Source organism: Melozone crissalis, unplaced genomic scaffold, assembly GCF_028551555.1.
Source record: "Melozone crissalis strain CALT ecotype California unplaced genomic scaffold, PUWL_Pcris_2 ptg000004l_1, whole genome shotgun sequence".
Lineage (NCBI taxonomy): Eukaryota > Metazoa > Chordata > Aves > Passeriformes > Passerellidae > Melozone > Melozone crissalis.
The window spans coordinates 7,916,869-7,940,490 of record NW_026535782.1 but is presented as its reverse complement, the minus strand read 5'-3'; the positions used below and the strand labels follow the sequence as shown (position 1 = coordinate 7,940,490).

The window sequence follows — 23,622 nt, the reverse complement described above, 5'->3', positions numbered from 1 at the left end:
CAAGAAAAGAAAGGGTTCATTTTAATAGAGTGTTTTAAAATAAATTTCTCAAATATCTTCTTGTCTCTTCTGAAGTTTGAAATCTCACAAGTTAAAACAACTTTCAAAATAAAAAAGACGTTCAGTTAAGTTATGGCTTCTAATTTAGCACAAACATTTATAAATTCTAGCAGCTGGCTGGTGTGTCTGAAAGCCCAGAACATACAGTATGCATACACACAAGAATTCTTGTATTTATATCACTGCACTGAATGGTTAAACCTGACAAGCATTTTAAAGACACACAAGGGGCATATATCCTTAAACAGCTGAAATACCAAATGTCAAAAGGCTTATATGTCTTTCACCATCCTAAAAGAAGATTAATGAGAAACACTATGTTAGTTTCATGTTATTGTGCTGCAGACAAAAGCTCAGATTTCTAAACACTGGAGAGCAGCCTCCATCACTAGGTGTCACTGCATACAGATGAGCTTTACTTCCTTTCATTACCCTCCAAAGGAATTTCAGTGCACGACCCAAACAGTAATGACCAAAGCTATTCAGTCCTGGGAGGCAGGGAGGTAAGCAAAAAAATTTTAAAAAACAACCACTCACCCATAAAAATTTGAATCCAAGGCTTATTTTTCAGTTTTCTTTTTTGTTGCTGTTTTTTCAAGGAAGTTACACATTCAGCTTGCTTGAAAAAAAGCCCAAACTAAGAATATTTGTCAAATAGCTGTTGATCACAATTTTCAATGTTCACTTTGGGTTTTAGGTTTCTCTTCTAGTATCTATACAGTTAGTATGTTATCCACATCAAGAGCTGCAGCTTCTAACAGCTGTCTGTACAGAGCTACTTTGCATTCCTATAAAAGCCTTTCCAAGGCAAAATCTCATCTGCTAAGCACAGCCACACACCAGGCTCAGCTCTCCCTCTCCTATGATACTGCCTTGATGTTGCAAGGCACCTTGAAATGGAATTTTTGTTTCAAAACATTTAATAATGTTTTGATTCAAACACTCACTTTTCTGTGACATAGAGAACTCCATTCCTGATGTAGTCTGTGGGCATCTTCCGGTCTCTGTTGATCAAGCAACAGCGCCAGCCATTTTCACACACTGAAAAAAGCATAACAAGAAATCTGACTTTAAGAAAATGAGACCGGCACTATCCCCAAGTCTCCTTATACAATAGAAAACACTGAATATTAAACTTTAGATACCTAAAAGTGCTTAGAAAGAAAGGCCTAAATCTTGTGTTCTAGACACCATAACATCTGTTTTAACACTTATTTTGAAAAAAAAAAGAAAATAAAACCACCCACACAATTATTCCCTTTAACTTGACTACTGGATTTGCATAACCATAAAAGGAACACCAGGCTGTGCACTCTTTCCAAGAGCTGCAAGGGTATGGAATGAAAGAGACCACCTCCATTCATTCTAATTTAAAGCAAGACCTTTAAATCAAAAGCTTACACCTACACAATGCACAGAAAAGGAAGTCAACTTTAAATTATCCTTGGCTTTTTATAAAATATTCTACTAATGTAGCATTCCTGTGGCATCATACCTGGCAAAGGACGCTCATTCTCTGGCAGGTTAAAAACTTCATGGAAATTTCCTCTCTTGGTGGAATGAAAACGACTTGTGTCTTCATCTTTGCTTATTCCAGTGGGGGCACTTGAGCCCACATAACTCCTGGCAGTTGCTGTTTGAAGCTGCAGGAAAAGAAACATGATTCCAAAATCTGAGCAGCAACATTTAAGCTACACTCTCAAATATAATTTAGCTAACTACTCTTTCTAAAAAAAAATTAAAAATCTATAATGCAACAATTTTCATTAACTACTTCCATAAATTAACTTCAGACTAGTGCACTATGCTGCTGCTAGAGCACAAGCCTCTAATATGCTACCTGAACATAACCTTTCAAAGTGCTGCCCTTTGATGGACACACTTTGCTGGGGTGAAGCACATGGTGCTAAATGCATCTATCTTAAAATACCATTCTTCTACAGTAAAGGCTATGTCTCATTAGATACAGTTAAGTCACTGCAAACAGCTCCAGTGATTGTAACTACTGGGATTACTAACAGACAATATATTATCAGTACTTGGCTTGTTTTCAAGAGATAAACAAAGTATTACTGCACAAAAGAAGTTAGAAAGAAAAGAGAGAGGAAAAAAAGCCACACAGAACTGAGTAAGCTCATTATGAATAGAAATGCTGGAAATGAAAGGAAGTTTTCCACACTATGATCCATACCTTTTCATGCCCTGACAGCTAGCAGGAAAAGAAACAAACAACACAAATGTGACAGTGACAAAAGAAAAAAAGTGAAATCTATTTAACAGTATAATACACAGAATAAAACATGAACTGAGTGGCACTGCAAGACTTTGCTCACAAACCAAGAGACTACACACAATGAATGCAATTAAAAAAGAGTTACGAGTGGTTAGAGCGCACCAGTTCAATTTATTCAGGTTGCATTGGAAGCAGTGATCTTTTCTGTGCTTTGAAGTTGCACTGAATTTTGAAAGCGTTGACACATAAAACAAAATCTGAATGGTTGCTGGCATCTTTGGGAAGGAAAAAAGTACCATGGAGCTCCTAAAACCATACTTGAGTAAAATCTGTTTCTAACAGAGATTGAAAGTCACTGGGGACTGCTCTGGCAACAAGCCCTGCTTCTGGAAGGAGAGCCAGGCAGGTTCTTTTGGACAGCTCTTCCATTCTCATCTTGGTGGGGCACCACGATTGCAGAGCTGGCACGAGCAGCTCTGCTCTGAGCCCTCCCATGCTCATGGAGTTAAACAAGTGTCAAACTGACAGACTGCCAGCCCAGGACTGAGCTCTGCTTCTGTGCAGCCCCAGTGCTGCTGAGGGCCAGGCAGCCTTCAGCTGCTTTTTGTTACTCTGCACTAAATTGGCAGCACTCAACCCCTCACAGGATTTACACACTAAGGAAAGAAATCCAAAGCAAATGAAAACTTGTGAACTGCAATTGCTAACTAGAAATCAGACTGACAAAACAGGCACAGCAGAGGGCATTTGCCCTCTTACCTGCTTAAAGGTACATTTTTAGGGTACCTGTAATACAATGATGCCTCAGGGGAAAAAAATAAAGTTAACATGGAAAGCAAATGACTGATGGTAACTAATATCACTTCTGCAGTGCTCATTCCCTGGAACCAAGGAAAATAACAGCTTCTTCAACAATCTGTGTGCAACTAAAGATGAAAAGAATTTTCTGAAGACCTTCTTAGACAAGCTATTTGGCTGCACATGCACACAACCAGGTGAAGCACCATGGCCCAAAATATAAAAATGATCAAAGCAAGAGGTCTAATGCTCTTTGTGCTGGAATAAGAACTATTTCTGCTCTCTGCTACACTGCTTCCTACCTACCTGCTATATAAAGATATTTAAAAAATGGGAGTTTAAACTTCAGTACCATTACCATTACATCTGGTGGCCGAAAATATGAGTAGTTCTGCCCTTTCTAGTCATAACTAACACATGCAAATGTTTCCTCTTACCACTCAGGCTTGAGACAACCAATGGCCAATTACTAAGAGAAAAGCATTTCCATAAGCCTTAAATCTGACTGTAAGTGATTGGATTTGTAATGCTGGGAGAGTCCTGATTGTCTAAAAACATCACCAACAACCTGGAGGTATTCCTTTTCACCTGATCTGCCATCAACTTTTGACATACAACCTTTACCCATCAGATACTGCTGTCAGGACTTCTCTCTAAGGACACAAGGTCAGAGTGGTGGCAAAGGCAATTAATATTGCATTGTGTCTAAGTTTACTCTGCCTTGTACACTGTTGAATAATAAGAAGTCAAAGTGAATGCACACACATGTTGGCACTACATGTTTTGGGCTCTGCCTTTCCTATGAAAAAAAAATTTAAAACTCTCTTTGGTTTTTACCTTTTAGTACAGAAGTCTATTTTTCATACTATGAGGTTTGCAGAAATCTCTCAAGGGGTAAGAAAGTTTCTCTAAAATTACTGAGATGAAGTTCATGTTTTCAAATGCGTTTGGAAGCAGGTAATGCAGTCCTGCACATCCTTTCCAGGAAGATGAGCCAAGGCCACTGAGCCAGACCTGGTAGTACAAAACCCCTGTCTCTACTTGTAAAACTAAAACCACAAAGAACAGCCAAAAGGAATCATTATTCTCTAAGTTTATGGACTCAAGTTCAACAATTCAGAATCCTTCTACCTCTGAGGCAGATTAGAGAGATTCAGCAATATGATGTCCCAACTACCACAGTATGTAAAAGACAACCTGAAAGAGTGAGCTTTTAAGATAATTTTCTGCAAGTAAGAGAAATACAGGCCATGAATGGCTTCATCCAAGTGCTTATTTACCCCTCTCATCCCTTAGAAAACAGGAACAGGAGACTCACTTTCTGTAAGAAACTGTCCTTGTCCACTTCCTTCTGAAATATTCAATTGTGCTGCAGTTATTTTACCATCCTATGCTCCACCACCCTCCAAGCCCCAGATTTCCTCTTAACAACTTAGGGGTAATTTCGTATTCCTTTTACTTTCCAGTTGTACACCCAGGCTGAATTATTGCTCAGTACTGTGCATTTCAGACAGTACTCAGAAACTCCATGAATGCAATTAGATATTGTGCTAAGAAGCATTAAGCAAATGCTAAAATGGCATTAGACTCAAGGTTTAATACAACTATTTTAATTTTTAAACTAACAAACATTGACAAATCCAGGGATATGGAAAACCCTGACTCAGTTACCACGTCAGGCCCCAAAAGAATTTACCAAGATGCACAAAGCACAATACTTAGTGATTAAACTATGACATTTTTAAAAAAAGAAAATGTACTTCGGAGTATGACATGAAGTCATTTGTCACCACTATGCTAAAAGGTCACCTAATACAAATAACCATGAGACATCATGTCTCATATGTAAACTACCTTACTACCTTTGTAAGTGATTATCCCATTAGAAAGCTAATATACTTTTAAAAAGGTAGTAAACTACCTTAATACTCTATAAGTGATTATACTTACAATGGTAGTAAACTAATAATTTAAAACTATAAATAAATACACTACTATACTACTGTAAAATAATAAAAACTAATTTCTAAATTAGAAAGCTAATATACTTTTAAAAAGGTAGTAAACTACCTTACTACCTTTGTAAGTGATTATCCCATTAGAAAGCCAATATATTATAATATTGCATATTATACTCAAGCCTTTATCTATTTTTAACTGCACTTCATTTTGAATAAGTATGTAAATTTCCACTGAAAAGGGATGTCTAAGAATAGAGAAAGTGGATACAAAAATACTGTACTTGACAACAGTATTACACAGAATGTAGATTAAAAAAATTGGTATGAATATGGATGGTGTTATATTTGTATGTTCAGCTTCATGATTCACAGCATCTCTATACATACATACACATTTTTGATAATTGATTCCTTTCATACAAGAAACAGAATTCACAGAAGAACTGTAAATCTTGAAAATAATAAAAAGAAAGGGATTTTACAATCAACTAACATTGATTGTAAGGATTTAATTAACCTTCTCTTTAATGTGCTCTAGCCACTGGAGAAAAGGAAAAGGGAGAAAGGGATCTGATTTTCAGAGGCTGAGAACACAGGGACAAAAAGATTCATTACCCTTACCCGTCTCGACACCGTAGCATTAGATCTTTCTTTGAGCTGAGGATCTGTCAGGAGGCTTATCCAGATGATATAAGGAGTGTCATACTTAGCTCTTAGTCTGGGGCATCGTTTGAAGATAAAATCAATAAGGAAAAACTTGACTCCAGCATAGAGTCCTGAAAAAAAAGGTCACTTCAGTTTGAATGCTGAAGAGGCATTAAGAACATCACTGTTTTGATCATATTTTCAAAAGTTCACAAATGAAACAGAATTCTGTATATTTAGTCACAGTGTTAAAACCATTCTCCTAGGTTTACTATTTTGTTATTCTTCTTGCAACACCAGAAAATTATTTTTCTTTCCTTCCCATCCCCAGTTCCTTTAAACATTTACATAATTACTATTATGCAGAAGAACATTTGAATAATTCAAACATATGTTCCTTATTACCAGAAGCATTCTGCAAACAGTATATACTACCAAAACAAAAAACACACCAGAGCATTCAACTATGCAGCTCCTGCAAGAATTTTAATGGCAACAGAGGGCTCTCATGTACTACATAAACCTCTATCTTCCAGTCCCAACTCTTACACAAGTTATTTCCTTGCATTCTGCCATTAAATCTGGGCTTAAAATACTCTCTCAAAACTTTACTGAGTGCAGTTCAGATCTCCTAAGAGTCAAACAATTATTCCTCACGCATCTAAATTCAATTGCTGTGTGAAGCAAACCTACATTTACGTTCAAGCTAACTAAATGTAATACTAATTTGATTGCATCATTAGTTTAATGAGAAAAAATTAGAATTCTTAGTTCACAGTACAGGACTTCATACCATAGCAAGGAGTCTCATGGTGTAGTGAGAACCCTTTTCTCCATTCCCAGCTGAGACTGAATGTCTGTAACAGACCCACTGTAGTCTGTTCATTTTGTCCAGCCCATCCTCCAAGTTTTACCAGTAATCCCACTAATACTTTCATTTTTTTCCTACATTGTCACTTTCATGCCTCCTGTGCCATGCCACATATTTCATCTACGAGGATGCATGAGCAAAAAACCCCCAACATACAGGATTTTCCAGAAGCCTTGGAGCTGACAGTCTGAGAAGTTCTGCTAACAGCTCATCATAGACTTCTCCTCCTCAAGAAGCAAAAGCATTACCCAGTCTTTTCCTATTATACACTGAGATGGTTTTCAAAATGGTCATGACAAATGATGCCAAGCACAATGAAAATACTTTAGAACACTGCATGATTTATTAATGCAAGTTTTCTCTCTTAAACTCTAAAATTCTCCCTCTAAAGATCATGTAAGCTTTAACCATTAAGTCTGGACCATAAGAGGTGAATTATTTATTGTGTTTACCCAATGCAAGTCCAAGAATCCTGTAGGGCAAAAAGCAGGATGCAATAAAAGCTGCCCATAGAGCAATGTAGAGCTTCTGTGTTATTTCTGGCTGGACCCACATGAACAAGCTGAAAACAAAATGAAGCAAAATTTTATTACCAGTGTTACAGATATTGGTCAAGTCTTGTTTTAAAAGGGAAGAAAATCTCACATCAGATAACTTACTTTTTAAATTTCTCCAGTATGTCTGCCATCTTGCCAAAAAGGTTCTGCACAAGAAGCAAGAAAATTAAAACGAAGTCCTGCATTGTTTTGGGGTTTTTTGTCCACATAATGAAAACAAATAGCTTTCTGACGGTGTTGGTAAGCAATTCTCAGAAGTGACCTTTTTTAAACTAATTTTTAGCCATTTATGTACTTCACAACTTAGTAAATTACAAAATAGTAATACATGATGACTTCCATCTTGTTTAACCTAGTTCTGTAACTTTTGTTTGATCCTTACAAGTGAAGAAACTATTTGATCCCACTGTCATGACTGGAAAGCACTTACATTATTGCAAATATTTTAAATTAAGCGGTCAATCTAAGAGTAAAGAGCTTCTCTTAGTAGGTAACAGAACTGAAGGTCTCTTCAGACATTCTGAGTATTGAAATTTCAGGAAGTGGTAAAAATGAATTCATCAAAAGGACTATTAGCTTCTTGGAAACAGACCATTATCATTTTTTATAATAAACCATTGGAGACAGCAGATTTCAACTAATTCCAGCAAATGGGGAGGCAACTGACCCCTGCTCAGGACTCAGGCCATACTCTCTGACCAATCCTTACTGTCAGAGCACCTGAAAATTTCACCTTCCCAATAAATTTCCAAAGGTGTTTATGTAAAGATGCATCACCCCAGCAGGAGGGAGGAGCAGAGCAGCCACAGTCAGCAGGGAAGGTTCAATCCCTTCTGACAGCAGCACAGCAGCAAGCAGGGCACAAGGCTGCAGCTCAGCTGCATGCTGCAGCCACTCAGCTGCCACCTCAGCCAGCTCAGGGGGCTGGGAGAAAACCTTCCTTCAGCCTCACCAGCACCAGCAGATTTCAAGGCTTGGAGGGGGTGGAGCTTTTTAAAACATGCTGTTTTAGAGATGAAGTGCAAACTGCTGAATTGACACAGCCAAACAGATCACAGCCTTCAGCTAAATCTTAAAGGAACAGAGTCTCCTAAATCAGTTTTATGACTAGCAGATTTGTGATATGGATCCACACTCCAGTACATTTTGAAGATTCACCACCCAATCTACATTATCAGAAGCTTATATGATACATAAGGTAGGAAACTGTGAGAAGTTGCTTCTGTTCCCCTCCAGAGCTTGCTCAGAGCTGCAGTCAGGGAACCTCAACCCATCCTCTGAAGCACCATGCCATTTCAGAAACTCCAGGAATCTTACTGAGATCTCCACTGCTCACAGGTAAAGTTCCCTTTGCCAGAGAAGTATTTCTTCTTTAAGCATTTGTTTTCAGATGCTGCCTAACAACCTCCTTTGACCACCTGGAGCATGAACCCGCTTGTTCCCAAGGAGGCAGCCAGAGAGCAGCACAGTACCTGAGCCTTCTGAGCCACATCCAGAACAAGCTGGAACTTCTCAGACACAGTCAGGTCCTCTTTTGGGGGCTCCTTAAGCAAGAAAGAGACAATCCATTGATTAGCAGCTCAGATAAATGTGTTTTTACAGAACAAGGTGACTCCTCAACATTCTCAGCAATACTCATCTCATTTTTAACTGTCTCTACATTTACCATTTTCCTCCCTTGTTTCAGAGCCATTTTTTATGTCTTTCAGTGGTAGTTATTTTAAGTTTTCAATGCTGTGGGGGGCTCAGGGGAGACTTTATCTACAACTATCTGAAAGGAGGTTGTTAAGAGGTGGGAGGATTATTCTTCTCTCCCAGGTAACAAGTGATAGACCAAGAGGAAATGGCCTCAAATCTTGTCAGGGGAGATGTAGATTAACTATTCAGAAAAATTTGTTAATTAAAAGGGTTGCCAAGCCTTGAAACAGGCCGCCCAGGGAAGTGGAGTCACTATCCCTGGAAGTATTACAGTGACATTTAGATCTGTCACTCAGGGACGTGTACCCAGACCCAGTGATGGGGCTGGCAATGCTGAGTTAACAGATGGACTTGATGTTCTTAAAGAAAACAGAATGCAAGACTTCTTGAAGATCCCACAGGACCTAATTTGGCCCAAGCTGACAAATTAAAATTCATTTCAGAAATGTCTTTTAAGTTTGGAATATTTTAGGGTGAAGCATGTGAACCCAAGAGTGCTGTTACTAAAGACTTTTAAATTACAAGAGAAAGAAAAGAAAATGTAGTGTCTTCACTTGCAGCTTGCTCTTCCTTCCTTTCCAGCTACCCACACAAACACAGAGGAAGGTTTAAAGGTGCAATTTTTTCTGCAGGCATACAGGTGAAGCTGATCAAAGACCTACCATCTGTTCAGAAACTTCAGGCACAATGCTCCACTGTATCCTCCAACCCCTAGGAATGATGGAAATAGTTAAAGAGCAAGAACTCCATCCATCCACACAGCTTGTTTGTAAAAGGTTAAAGAGCAGTTTTCTGCAATAAGTACTTATGGCTTAAAAGCAAATAATATAATCCTCAAATTAACAAAGAACCCACAATATAACAGAAGCACAAGTGGCCAACAACAGCCAGCTTTAAAAATATTAGTTAAGTAAATACTAAACAGAATCACTACTTGTGGGTTTTACAACAAAACTTAATGGTGTGCATGGAGTAAAGGATTAGGAATATTTTCTCTTATTTTCTCATGCAAAGAAAATTACATCAACTTATTCAGAAGCCTATTTGCTACCAGCAATTTCCAGGGAATACAATGTCAAACAAAATATCAATTAAGAAGTCAGAAAAGTAGTTTACAACATGAACATTAAGGTAATCTACACCATTTTAAGGTGCATTTAAAAAAAACAAACACCCAGACTTAATTTTTAGAAGAGATTGACTTTACAACTGGAAGATACTTTGGATAAAGTATTTCAAGAGCTATGGAAAAAGGCAAAACTGCCATTTTAGGCCTAGGTGAACATTCTCTGCTGGGAAAACCAGCAAGCTTCAGTATTGAAGGTGATGTTCTTCAAGTACTCTAAACATCACAGAATTAGAAATATTAGAATTTCAGTGTGCTGAGGGATTTGTCTGAGAGCATGCAACATTGTTTATGATAACTCAAGCCACAGGATACAAAGATAATTCCCAATAATAGTAAAAGATAATAGAAATTGAGCAATGACCCTTAGGGTATTTGGGTTTGAATTTCCCTGTGTTAAATGTAAGAAAAGGTAGCAGTTTATAACTCAGTGCAAGGACAATAAAACACCTTTGAAACAAAGCATTACTTAAAAGAGTAAGCTAGTATTTATGCAAATACCTGGCTATGAGGTAATTTAGGGATAACCTCAAAATTGCTAAAAATAAGAACATAGGAATGGCCCAGCCATGCCATACAGCATTGATGTAAATCTGCAGATTAAGAAGAAAAAACAAACAAAGAGAAATGTGGATTACAAACTGGGGTACAGTGAGTTACATGAAACACCACTTCCCACTGTGCTCTTGGGCTCAGAAACATGCAATTCATATAAAAAAAATTAATACACTTTAGCCACTCTGTAACTGACAATGGCCCCACACTCAGGAATGCAAAACCAAAACTAAGAAGGAACCAGATCTCCAGAGATGACACTTCACTAGTTCTCAGCTGCCTCAGAGATGGTACTGAGTATTTTCAACACTACAATTACTTGGAGGGGTAGCAGGAAAGAAAAAAAAAAAAAAAAAAAAAGAGGTAAACCCTCTGTGAATCTGCTACATGGCCATGATATGGCCAGCAATGGCACAGAAGCCATGGTACAGAAGTGGAGTTACAGCAACTAGCCCCATACTGGGCAACAGGATAAACTCTCACTCTATTATTTCAGGAAAAGATTGCAGGAAAACAGGTTTTATTTTATGTAAAAAGTACAAACACAAAAAGCTTCAAAAGGTATTCTGTACCCAGCTTCTGAAAACAGAGACTACAGTCTCGGTGAGAGACCCTAGGGTTTTTACTGATAACCACAAAGTGAAACCTTGCTCTGGCTCCCAGGTACCAGAGCTTTCAAAAAAAAAACCAGCTCAAGTTTCTTCTTTCAGTTTTTATCTGAAATATGGGCTTACCAGGTGAAGCAAGAGAAAAACCAGCAGATATGGAGAAGGGACAGACAGAGGGCACTGGGAGGGAAGTCTCCTCCTCAATATTCATTCAGCTGTGCCATACAAAATAGCAGAAGGCCCATAACTTACAGGGAGTTACTATTTAACAAAAAGGTGTGTGATATTTTCACCACACAGCTATTGCCAATTCCTTTGACAGAAATTAATTTCATATACACTATGACGAAAAGAATTTAGATCATTTCATTAACAACAGGAGGAAGGAAAACAAATCCAATCCAAACTCCACTAGATACTTATGTTTCTTTGCAGCATCCAAATCTCATTAAGACAGCAGAAATCTTGAATTAGAGAAATGCTTGAACTTAGCTCACAGACCTCATGTTTGCACATTGATTCTTAATGAAATCAAGGCATTTTGCCTCTCCTCAGTATGATCCTATCGAATGGCAAAGAGCCCTGATGGGGACAATAGCTTCTCACCAAATGTAACCACTATCAGAATTTCAGCCCTAGACAAAAAGAAGCTTTGCAGAGGCTGAAGTAACCATTGAATTACCAGGTCTGGGAGACTGGAAACAAGAAAGGCATGAACAACACCCAGACAGTTCTAAGTTATTTTAACAATTACAAAACTATGCTACAGGAGACCCAGGAAAACACAATTTAACTGGTTTTATATATAACAAACTGACCACTACTGTTATTTTGTGTCAAATGAAATTACATTTTTGATTTGACTTGAACTGTAGCACAACCCCTACTCAGATATGGCAGTTTGAAAGAATTTCAGCAAATAATGTATTTTTTCAAGTTCTTACTACTCCTGGAAGAGTAGGATAACTTACAATAAAGGCAATAGCAGAAGTGTAGATAGAATACCAGTCTAATAAGGCAGTAAGATTCTTCAAAAAATTTGTAACAGGTTTGGCACCTCTCTCTAAATGGAAGTTGAGAAAAAACACAGTATTAGAATTAGCTGGGAGTGGTTAAATCACTTTTAAATTACAAACAATCAAATTAGAAAACTACAGGAATATTCATGACATGTAATGATAAAAAGGCTTACCCAAATGACAAAAAATTAAACCCACCAATGTAACTGAACAAATAAAGAATGCATTTCCAAAAAATGAAGTGTATCCAAGACAAATATTACATCTCAACTCTTAAGTATAAACAAAGGAAAAAAAATCAACATCATTTATAAGGGTACCCTGATGCTAAAAGCAGCTTGTTCTCAGCCATGGTCACACCACCCCAAAGACCACTGTAAAGGTCAGTTTGTCTCACTGTAAAACAATCTACATTAACCTGACTGAAGTACAAGCCACCAAGGAATAACCCAGAATCACAGAATCATTTAGGTGGGAGAAGACCTTTATGGTCATCACTGCATTTGACCATTAACCCAGCATTGCCAAATCCACCATTCAACCATGCCTCTAAATGATTTTCTCTGCAGAGCCTTCCCACTCACCATCAGATCAACACTCCTGTCCAAGTTGGTGTCATTCTGCAAACTGACAGGGAGCACTCCATGCTGCTGGCCAGATCATTGATAAAGATACTGAACAGGACAGATCCCAGTACTGAGCCCTGGGGAACATCACTTGTGACCAGCTGGATGTAGCTCCATCCCCTCTGGGCCTGCCCATCAGCCAGCTTTCTACCCAGCAAAGGTACACCTGTCCAAGCCATGATCAGCCACTTCCTTCAGGGAATGCTGTGGGAAACAGCACCAAAGGCTTTACTACAGCCCAGGCAGACAACATCCAGAGCCCTTCCCTCCTGCGCTGCTGCTCCACCAGCTAGAGTAAAGCCAGGCTGGATCTCCTGGCTGTGTCTCTGCAGGACTCTACCCATAGCTAGCACTTTGCTGCTTACCCTTCCTAAGCCAGGCAACCCAGCAGATGGCTCCCTGAAGCCTGTGTGCCACCCTGCAGACTCTGCTCTGGCTGTCACTGCACGGGACACTGCTCTGTGTGGGAGAGGCCCACACACAGGCACACCCAGCCAGCAAGAGCAAGAGCAGCTCTTCCTCTGCTCCCTAAAACCCTCTTGTCCTTTTCACTACTTGGCAAACCAGCTAGGGAACACAAGGAAACAGGAGAGGGCTGCTGCAAGGCCACCAAGGTGCCTGTTGGACCACACCAGTTTTGCCTTTCGTGAGAAGAATGATGATACCTCCTGCACAGAGAGCCTCAGAAGCTCTCACTCTCTTTTGCAGTAGAACTCACAACTTTCCAAGCCTTTCTTCAAGACAGCCTCTGACTTGCTGTCCCAGTTTGTTTGGCTTGAGACTGAGCTATCCTAAACATACTTCCTAAGTGAAGTAATTAAGCAACTAGCACTGCATTTCCTTAAGCATCAGCAGCACAACCCAAGCAGCAGATGAAGAAGTGGAAGGGCACATCCAAGGCACTGGAAGAGCTCATGGACTCAAGTGCTGCTTCCACCTGCTCTGCTGCAGCAGCCTACACCAAGCCCACAGAGAGGATTAAGACCTGAAAGACTGGAAATCACTGGTGACAACAACACTCTGGAGAGCTCTGAGTCAGGCTCCCTGGACAACAGGGATCTAGATTTTGTGGCTAACCTAGTGGAACTTAGGAACCACCCAAAATTTAACTTTAATACTATTTTGTAAAAGGTATTCTGAAGGCAATGCATGTACACCACTGACAATAAATCAGAAGTATTCTCCCAGATGAAATCAGAATAAAAACAACAAATAAAATACTGCTAAGTACTTACTTAATCTTCTCATATTTTCAGTCAACCTGAAAAATAATAGATAAAAGCAATTTGTTAAAGAGACAACTAGTGAACACTTGTGTACATTTGATCCTTGAAATACTCTTCACACTTCTAAACTATAAGCCTTTATTCTGGCGTTTATTCTTGCCTATTCTTTATTATTTCTTGTTACAAAATGTGTTTCTACTAATACAGTCTACCTTGCATCAGACTGAAAATTGAAGTTTAAAAGCCCTCCAGCCTAACTAAGCCTTTGTTCACTGTTTCTGGGAGGCATATGACAAAACCTGGTAAATAATACAAATCTTATTTTAATTCACACAGCAGATAAACTTAAAACCTCATGTTTTGTCCAAAGTAGTCAAAAAACTTTTGACGTAATTCTGTACTTTTGGTGTTATTATTTGTTATTGAAACACTTGCTGAAACCATACAAAAGGCTGGTTAAAAAGAAAAAAAAAAGTGAGAAGAAAAGTAACTTGTAAAGGCACCAAGAATTTCTCAAAATGACATTAGGGATTTACCTTCTAGCACTAAGTGGCTCTTCTGTTTCCACTGTATTCTCTTCTGGCTGAAATCTGAAGTCCTCAATATACTCCCCAAATTTATCACAAAACCACTTATGGAGTCTTGAGGAGACGGTGTGACTGCTCTTATCTATAAAAAAGAAGCACTAAATATCAGGATAATGCTAGAAGACATCTTTACCCAATGCCAGCCCATTCCCACACAGGGTGCTTTGCTGGGAAGCACACTTCATACAGCTTCCTCATCCTTCACCAACACTCTTTGTGGAAACTTGCAATTTACTTGTGCCACTGCACAGGAACCCAACTGCATTAAATTGGTAAAATAAAACTAAAAGTGATTCCTGCATTGCTCTTAGGACAGTACACGGAAGCATCTTACCACCCAAAGTACAAAGAGTAAAACATCCTAACAAACAGTAATTTTTAGCAAACACAGTAAAAACATTTTCTGGTTAAGAGACTTCTGTAAACGAAAGTGTGACATAAATCTCAGTGCTCCCCGTTGTGCTGAAGGGTCACCTTGAGAAAAGCAAGTTCAAAGCAAATCGCTCCTGAGCAGAGAGCTGGAGAACACTCTGCAGCCACAGGGATCTGACAGGAAAGGGAGGTGGAAACATAAGCAAGATTCTGCTAGAGCCATTTTTACTTCCACTTTCCAACCACTGATAGTCCACAAAGATTGTGTGTGTGTGTCTTTATAGAGCAATACAAAAAAACCACAGAGTTTCTTTTTTTCTAAAGTCAGCCTTCAGAAATTATGCTGCATAAACCACTTTCTATATATGGCATATAAAGTCATAATACTACCTGGGAAGTCTTACACAACAAAATAATGAAGTGATGCACACTTTCTGTACGTCAGTTTCAGTGGAAAAATAACATAATAAAGGGGTACATGGCAATAAAATCAGGCTAAAAGCCTTAAGGCACTGCAAGTGAGAACAAAAGAATCACCCATAACACACAAAATTGTGGTCTAGAAGGAACAGACAGACTATTTGGAAACACAGCTCAATACAGCAATGTCGCCAAGAGGACACTGGTCATAATTACTCCATGACCAAATTTAGTACAGAATTCCATTAAATTAATGTATGATTAAACAGAGACATGGGAGATTCATCAGCCAATTGCAACAGCCAAAAAGATGCATTTAAGCTCATGAGAAAAAGCCACTGGTGCTCAGAAAATAGAATCAAACCATTTATTAATGATTGACAATGAAATACAGAAAAACAAGGAATCTAGTGACTGTTTACAGCTGGGACAACCCTTCTATTTGAGAATAAAAATATGAAGTAGCTTCCCACATGCTAATACTTCAGAAAATACTGAGAAAGAGATTTTGACAAGGGGGAAAAAATGTCAGGTTGTAGCTCTCATAACAAAAAGCACTGACACTATGGAAGTACAGGAGGGGAAATTTCAGATTTAGTCCACAGATTTAAAAGCCTAAATCTCAATCACAAGCTGTAGGAAGGGAAGTAAAAGTGTACTGAAAGATTAAGAATTTGACTGTTGCCTTAGTTGTTTCAGACATCAGTAGTACATTATTGAATTCATAATTAGCATCAGCTTGAGAAATGTATATGGCAGTGTAGGTGTCCAACAAGTTAATAACTCTTATCTTACTCCTTCACTAGAATGTCTCTTCTTTTAGATAAAGGAAGTAGTAATATGATTAGTGGCATAACAGACCTTCTGCAACTGAGAACAAAACAGAACATTTTTTCTACATATTACACCTATTTTCTGCTAAGTCAAGGATCAGCAAGGCATGCCAGAAAGGTGAAGTGAGCCAATAGGTTTCATTACATGCCTAAAGGCTTTACAATACACAATAAATTCCTTGCTCATGTATGCTAAGTCAACTACAAAAAGTAAATGCAGAATCATGTACAGAGAGAGAAGTTGCTTGAATTGTCATTTATAAAAAGCTTCTTCAGAAGCAAGATTTGATTTTCTAAGGATCCTAAAAAAAAATCCAACTGAACTAAAGTGCTGTTAGAGATCTGACCAAGCTCACCTGTTCCATTGGCCTGTGCCAGTGGCTTTGCAGGTTGCTGAGCTGCAGGCACCTCCTCTGCCCTACAAAGAAAACAGAAACAATGTGAAATGCTACAGAGGAAGAATTTATTCCCCTTTAGGTAAAAGAAACACCAGAATCTCCATGGTTTCCATAGCTGAGATTATACAATCATGAAAACCCAGCTTACACCCTTTCACAAGACTCAAAATATTCACTGCACTTCAGATCCTGGGAAATGCCACCCACTGTGAGTGGGGTTTAGCCATTGCTGTCACCAACAGCTCCAATTCACCTTACAACTGCTCAACAATGTAGTATTAAATTTCTTGCATTATTTATGCCTTTGTGTGGTATATTCATTGCAATGCCTGCCAGGAAAATTCTTCAGAGCCACAACTCTTCCCACAGCAATAAATTAAAAGGGATTCTATATCACAAGTTGATAACCACAGCAGCAGAACAAAACCACAATTTAACACACAAATCTTGAATCCTGCCATCGCTACTAGGGTCAAACAACTTCACAAGAGGAACAGGTGTTAGGAATGATTTAAAATGTTATGTTGTAAACTCTCAAAATACACAGATCACAACCAATTTGAAAAATAACTTGAGAAATCGAAATAGCCTGAAAAACTGCAACAAAAATGTTCTAAAAATATATGTCAAGAAGCTGGCATCATTGGTCTCACCTTTCAAAATGACTCAAGAATATTCTCATCCATTAAAAGTGAACAGATTTTTTTAAAACACAAATGCTCTTGGCATTCTGTACATGTGCAAGGCTTCAAGTTACATTCGTACACAGCCTCCAACTGCCAACCTGTGTTGAGAATACTTCAGGCTTCAGTCCCAAAGTCTTCATTCATCCATGCAGATATCATACAGAAAGATTTTTCTAAGGAAGCAGGAGCTTTGACAACATAACACCAGCCACAGCAAGCTTTGACAGGGAGTTGTATGATTGGAAAGATTACTTCTTGAAATAAAAGTGTCAGTTGTGCAATTTCATTTATCAGGCAATGTAAGCATTTTCAAATGTTCCTTTCATCTTTTGCTCCTCAGAAAGAGAAACAAGTGAAACATGGTCAGGAAATGAAGAGCAAGAGGAGGGATCCCACTGCACTGGGCAGGTTGCAGCAATACATATGGACATACAGTCCTCTCTCCTGCTGTTCCTCTAGAAAGGATGTTAGGAAAAGATGTCACTGTACTGCCTGCACATGGAAAAGGTCATTACTACTGTGTGCTGCTCAACATGACCATACATCAATGAACATGATGGAGAAACTGCAGAACTTGTTACCTCCCTTCCTTCCTAAGCATTCCCAATCCTTAATGAGTTTTCCATATCCTTGTTAATTTCTAAAAAGAACATTTAGAAGTAGTTTACTGATTTATGAATTACAGTTCGACATTTATTGGTGTTAATGAGCTGAAATCAATGGTTTTTGCTTTGAAAGACACTTGCTTTCATGATTCATCAGGACTTTTCCCCATGGTTTCTGTATTTGCACCAGACTTTTGAAAGTCACCTGAAATGTCATCAGTTTATTTTCTTTAGCTAAACTTTAACTTTGGTTCCTGTGCCATTTTACCCCAATTTCTATATAAGTCACAGGTTCCTCATCTAAAAACTCCTCCTATCCTTGCTTCTTCACTCATACCGTTGCATCTCCTCCATTACCAGCTCTCAAAAGACAGACAGCAACAAACATGATCAAATTTTGCACCATTATACAGTGGTATCTTGTTTTCCTCCACCAGCCACACATCAGATGGTTACACCACATATTGAGCATTTCAGCTGAAATCTGTCATTCAGGCTGTGCTTCACTGGAGCTGAAGCCACATTTAGGTGGAAAGGAGGTGGTCATTAACAACCCATTCCAGCTGTGTGGAGGCACTGGCTGGGGTGGTGTCACACCAGAACTCCTGGGACAGAGCCAAGATGAGATCCCAGCACTGTCAGCTGTCAGAGTCTTCAGGCTGGGTCTTCCTTTGACATGCTGGGATGTACTTTCAAAAGCAGCACAGCATCATTACTCCCCATGTTTCTTGGGCAAAAAAATCAAGAAAATCTCACCAAGAAGTAGCTCTGTACAGCAGCCTTACTGGGCTCCATCAGGAGCACGTGACAGTTGGCTTTGGCCCTTCTTGGTGCTTTTGTTTCATTTTTTTGGCAATGTCTTACTTGCCATCTGCCTGTTACTTCTTCCCCATGAAGAACCTGACCTTTACGAGTCATCAGGTTAATGACAGCTCATTACTGCACCTGTGAATCAGGTTATAATTAGCCACTTCAGACAGATCTGTGACAGGAAGCTCAGAATTCATTGTTTGGGCTTGCACACCTACTGGGAAGTTCAATTGTAAAACCAGGTCATGTTGAACCATGCAGTTCATCAAGACCACTGACAGAGGGAAGAAATTATTTTTCCAGGTTTCTGAACCACTCTTCATGCCAGAGATAATTTAGAGGACTGAAAAACATTAACAGTCCCGAGAACAAAAGTGTGTTCCTATGTGGGCTTCCCAACAGCAGCCTGAACCTACGAAAACAAGCTGCATTAATTCCTCTTGGACACACTTTCCAGCCAGAAAAACGATGTAACACCAACACATCCCCAACATGAAGCTAGGTCTTCTTTATGCAACTAGAGATTGCAGCCATTTAAAGCACAGCTGTTTGAAACAGATAAGAGCAACCTCAGACAGTGGAGGAGACAAACACAAACTGTCTTTTTTGTTTATTTTAATATACTGAGGTCAGGGAAGCATTGATATTAATGAATGTTAGAGCTGTTCATGACCAGGTCACATGTACCTCTCAAAAGCAACCAGCACACTCTGATGCAGTGTCCATTCAGTGCTGCCCCACAGAACAGCACCCAAGTGTTATTTAATTATTTAGTTGCAAGCATAACATAAAAGTTAAGGGAACCTTGACACTGAAGACCATTTCCCTAAAATAAACATTTTTGTTTATGCATATTAGGCCCTGAATACAGCTGCAAGTTGAGATGTCTGTGAATCAACAGACTCCCCCAAAAAACTGGATGCAGACCAGAATTGTTGGACACAAGAGGGGCAGTCCCTGCCATGATGTTCTCAGACATATTCAAAGCATATTCCCACAGGCTAACTCCAAGTTCACAAGCAACCCACCACCAGTTTTTCAACCACTGTTGCAGAAGACACTCAAGGCTGTTAACACTTTTCCTAATGCTCAAACCTGAATATGCGTGCACTTCCATCAAAAGCACATTCCAACCTCATACATGCAAAACTAAGCAGGTATTTTCTGAGCCCAGTTTAAAAATATCTTTCAGGCATGCATGGCTTCTTACCCTGAAGAGCTGTTAAAAAACCAAGTTAAATAATTTTCATGTTTTCCATCTCCTTCCCATTAAAACACACCAAACATTTCAGAAGCCCTTGCTATTCTCATCTACAATGAAGGAATAGTGATTTATGCAGAAGCATTGTCTATTTGGTCCTTGTAAAAATAGTTCACAATGGTACTAATAACAAGGTGTGCTGCATAAGTCACAAGCTGCTGCTAAATGGTGTTGCAAAACTTTTTGTTATTTTTCTTTTCTGCATGACTGTAGCTCACAATTTGCAAAATATGCCAGTTACAGCTCACACAAACTATTCCAGATTATTTATGCATCATTCTGCTCACAACATGTCATAAGCTTCAGCTGCCTTACCAAATGCTGGGATGTTCTGAACTGTATCTGTGGAAAACTTCAGCTGAGGCCACTGTATTTCTGAATAATCAGATACACAAACAATAAACACCAATACAAAAAAAAGCACCAAAAGTCCTCTTCTTCCACTCTACTCTCTTCCCTGTGTACAATTGTGTCCTCAACAAAGGAAGCCCATGTTCTTCACTAGAAAAAAAAATTAGATTTTGAACTTGCTTTCTCCTTGCCAAACATTTTTTATCATATTTTATATTGATACATGTATTATCTGCCTCACAAATACTTTCGAATACTGCAACCTTTAAAATAATTTCTTTCTTATACCAGAGCACAGTTTGATTTTTTTTAGCATTAGCTTACTTCTGCAACTAAAAAGAACAGTACATGCAAACCCCAGCCTTCAACTGAGTACCACAAAGTTGCTCCCTCCCCTACCAGGGGACACATGAATCTCTATTTTAAAACTGCTAACAATAACCTTAGAAGCAGGATGAATTTGACATAACCAGTCAGAACTTGCTGCAGTTACTTTGCTTAATAAAATCAAATTTCCAACAGGCCATATTTATTTATTAATAAATATTACTTTGCTTAACCAAATTAAATTTCCATCAGCCCATATTTAATTGGGCTATTACATATTTGACTATGTAAGCCAACATTTCCCTTGTAGTCTTAATAAAAGTATTTTTAAATGTCCACAATGAGGTGCAAAATATAGTAAGCAGTGAAGAATTTTACACAATAAAGCACAAGTTAAGGAAAAATAATGGACAAACAAATTGTTCTTTTCCTGGGTAGAAACCAAAAAAAATTTCAAAGTCTTATTTTGTTGTCACCTTGTGCATCCTACCTGCCACAAAGAGGTTGAAATAGTAGTAAAAGCAGTTAGAGAAGCACTTCAGTAGAGAGGATAATTGGCTGAATGTAATCCCCAAGTGCAATACCCAGGCTGACAGGACTAATGCAATCCTTAGGGTATCTAAATAGCACTCAGGGAGCCATGTCATCCTACCTTAATTTAGCACTGTCACTCCTGCTAGAGGTTTGCTGCTGTTCACAACCCAACAAGGTACAGATGTCGACACAAATACTGATAAACAAAGACTGTCCAGCTCTTCTCTGTAAAACCTGTGCTGATAAGCTGCAGTGGGCCAGATCAGACTCTGAGTCAGCCTTATTATTGTGAAACAGAGCAGGATGATGAGTACCATTGTGAAGAAGAAGAGAGCTCCTCATCCTCCTCCAGGACTCACAGCCATGAGGAGATCCCTGTCCCCTTCTCTGTGCATGACCTGGAGTGCAGGCACAGCCCTTGGGACAAAGCTGTGCCAGATCTACAGACAAGCACATGGAATTTGCATCTCAAGCAACTTCTTCAAGGCAGCAAGTCACAGGTGAGAAATTATCCTTTCCTGAAGCATCAGTTTCACCTACCAAGAGCAGGGAACAAGGCTCAGTGCTCTGCACAGCTGTCACTGTGCCAACAGATACTCTCAGCACACAACAAGCTCAAGCTTCTCCTCCTCAGCTATCACTCTAACAGGCAGTACCAGTCCAGACACACAGCCAGACCAACCAGCACAGGAATAAAAATGCACTCTCACATCCCAGCTGTAAGAGCAACTTTAAAATGTCACTCCAAAAAAGTCCAGATGAGAGCAGTCTGAGCCACCTTCCCACTGCACAGTTGTGGTGCTGGCTTGGGAACCAGACTCCTCACAAGGACCTTGGAGAGCCCCTTCTAAGCTGACTTGGCAGCACAGGTCAAAGACTTCACATAGACCAACCCTGCACAGAACCAGTGATTTTGGAAAACCATCACTGTGAAATATCACCTGAAAAAATCCCACTGTAGTAGGTACTGAGAACAGAGGGAAGGCCTCATCTATCTTTTATCTAAAGCCTTGGTGCACCAACACTGAATACTGTTCAAATTCTTAAAACAGTTAAAGAATGGCAACTGAATGGATGAAGGGGATGGAGTACTCTTAAAGAGACAGTGAAAAAGCTGGAACTCTTTAGTCGGAAGAGAATGTAAGAAGAAAGGACTCATTAAGGATGGCAAATAAACTAAATGCTGAACAGTAATTCACCAAATCTTACAATTCTGTAACTATGGGGCACTTCTTGAAACCACTATAAAATCTGTTATAAAGGAAAGCAAATAAAATGTTTCTTTAGAGTTAAGAGGAGACTTCTGTAATGCATTGTCTCCACAGTTTCCAGAAGAAGATAGCTCCAGCAATTAACAGTATTAAGTAAATTCATGGACAACAGGTTTGCCAAGAGACCTGAAGTGAAAGACAGCAGTGTACCTTGTGAAACCCTTAAATAAAGGGTATGTGTATGCTTACAATGAGTGGTTGGGGGAACAGGAGTCGTTTAGCCTGGAGAAAAGGAGGCTCAGTAGAAATCTCACTGCTGGCTACAGCTGCCTGAAAGGAGATTGTAGCTAGGTGGGGGTCAGCCTCTTCTCCCAGGTAACAAGCTATAGGACAAGAAGAAATGACCTCAAGTTGCACTGGGGAGTTTTAGACTTGGTATTAGGAAAAATTCCTTCACCAAAAGGGTTCTCAAGCACTGGAACAGGCTACCAAGGGATGTGGTTGAGTCACCATCCCTGGGGGTATTTAAGAGACATGTAGATGTGGCTCTGGACTGCATGTTTTAGTGGTGGCCCCAGCAGTGCTGGGTTAATGGTTGGACTTCATGGTCCTAAAGGTCGTTTCTAAACTAAATAATTCTATGATTCCATGGGAGCAGCAGGCAGACAGAGAACAGAAAGAAAGTAGGCCCACATGTTTCCTATAAATAGCCCCTACTTCCATTGCTACCAGTGCATGTGGACTGGCCCGAGAGGGAAGGTATTTTTACACCTGAGTACAGAATGAAGTGGGAGGCTGGGAAGAATTTGCATGGCACTGGGAAAGTGCATATCCAAGCAAAACATTTTGCCTGTCTGCTCTTGCTTGTCACCTCTAAGTAAGTGTCAGTGCTTAGCACGTGATCACCAACTCAGCCTGCACTGTGTCCTGTGACAGCAATGGGTGGTGAGACAGAGATCCTGCTCTCAGCCCAGGAATCTCAGCTCCTGCTGGGCAAGGTACAACAGGCAGCTACACACACAAGGGGTCTAAACAACCAGCCACAAGCAGCTGCTGTGGTCTGAAGATCTGTGTAGCTAAGCAGAGTAAGGAGAGACTACATCAAATGCGATGCTTTGCGTCATCAAAATGGATGTCCTTGAAATGGGCGTGAAAGGACCTGAAAGGACCTAGAAGCATGGGGAGTGTTTCCATCTGTCACTGCAGTGGCCAGAAAAGCTCAAATTCCAGTTACTCACATGCTT

The 23,622-nt window shown here is 39.4% G+C and overlaps 1 protein-coding gene across 2 annotated transcripts in view; it reads right to left on the bottom strand.

Annotated features, from left to right (window-relative positions):
* Positions 1-23,622, bottom strand: part of GRAMD4 (GRAM domain containing 4) — a 72,808-nt gene that overhangs the window by 2,685 nt on the left and 46,501 nt on the right. For both annotated transcript variants that reach the window (XM_054279390.1, XM_054279382.1), the window contains exons 5-16: positions 16,552-16,613; positions 14,520-14,652; positions 13,993-14,018; positions 12,084-12,175; positions 10,451-10,542; positions 9,486-9,534; positions 8,598-8,669; positions 7,228-7,271; positions 7,021-7,130; positions 5,674-5,828; positions 1,556-1,703; positions 1,008-1,101 (exon numbers count right to left, since the gene is read on the bottom strand). In XM_054279390.1, the coding sequence (XP_054135365.1) occupies positions 1,008-1,101; positions 1,556-1,703; positions 5,674-5,828; positions 7,021-7,130; positions 7,228-7,271; positions 8,598-8,669; positions 9,486-9,534; positions 10,451-10,542; positions 12,084-12,175; positions 13,993-14,018; positions 14,520-14,652; positions 16,552-16,613 (1,077 nt within the window). The remainder of the gene's footprint in view (positions 1-1,007; positions 1,102-1,555; positions 1,704-5,673; positions 5,829-7,020; positions 7,131-7,227; positions 7,272-8,597; positions 8,670-9,485; positions 9,535-10,450; positions 10,543-12,083; positions 12,176-13,992; positions 14,019-14,519; positions 14,653-16,551; positions 16,614-23,622) is intronic.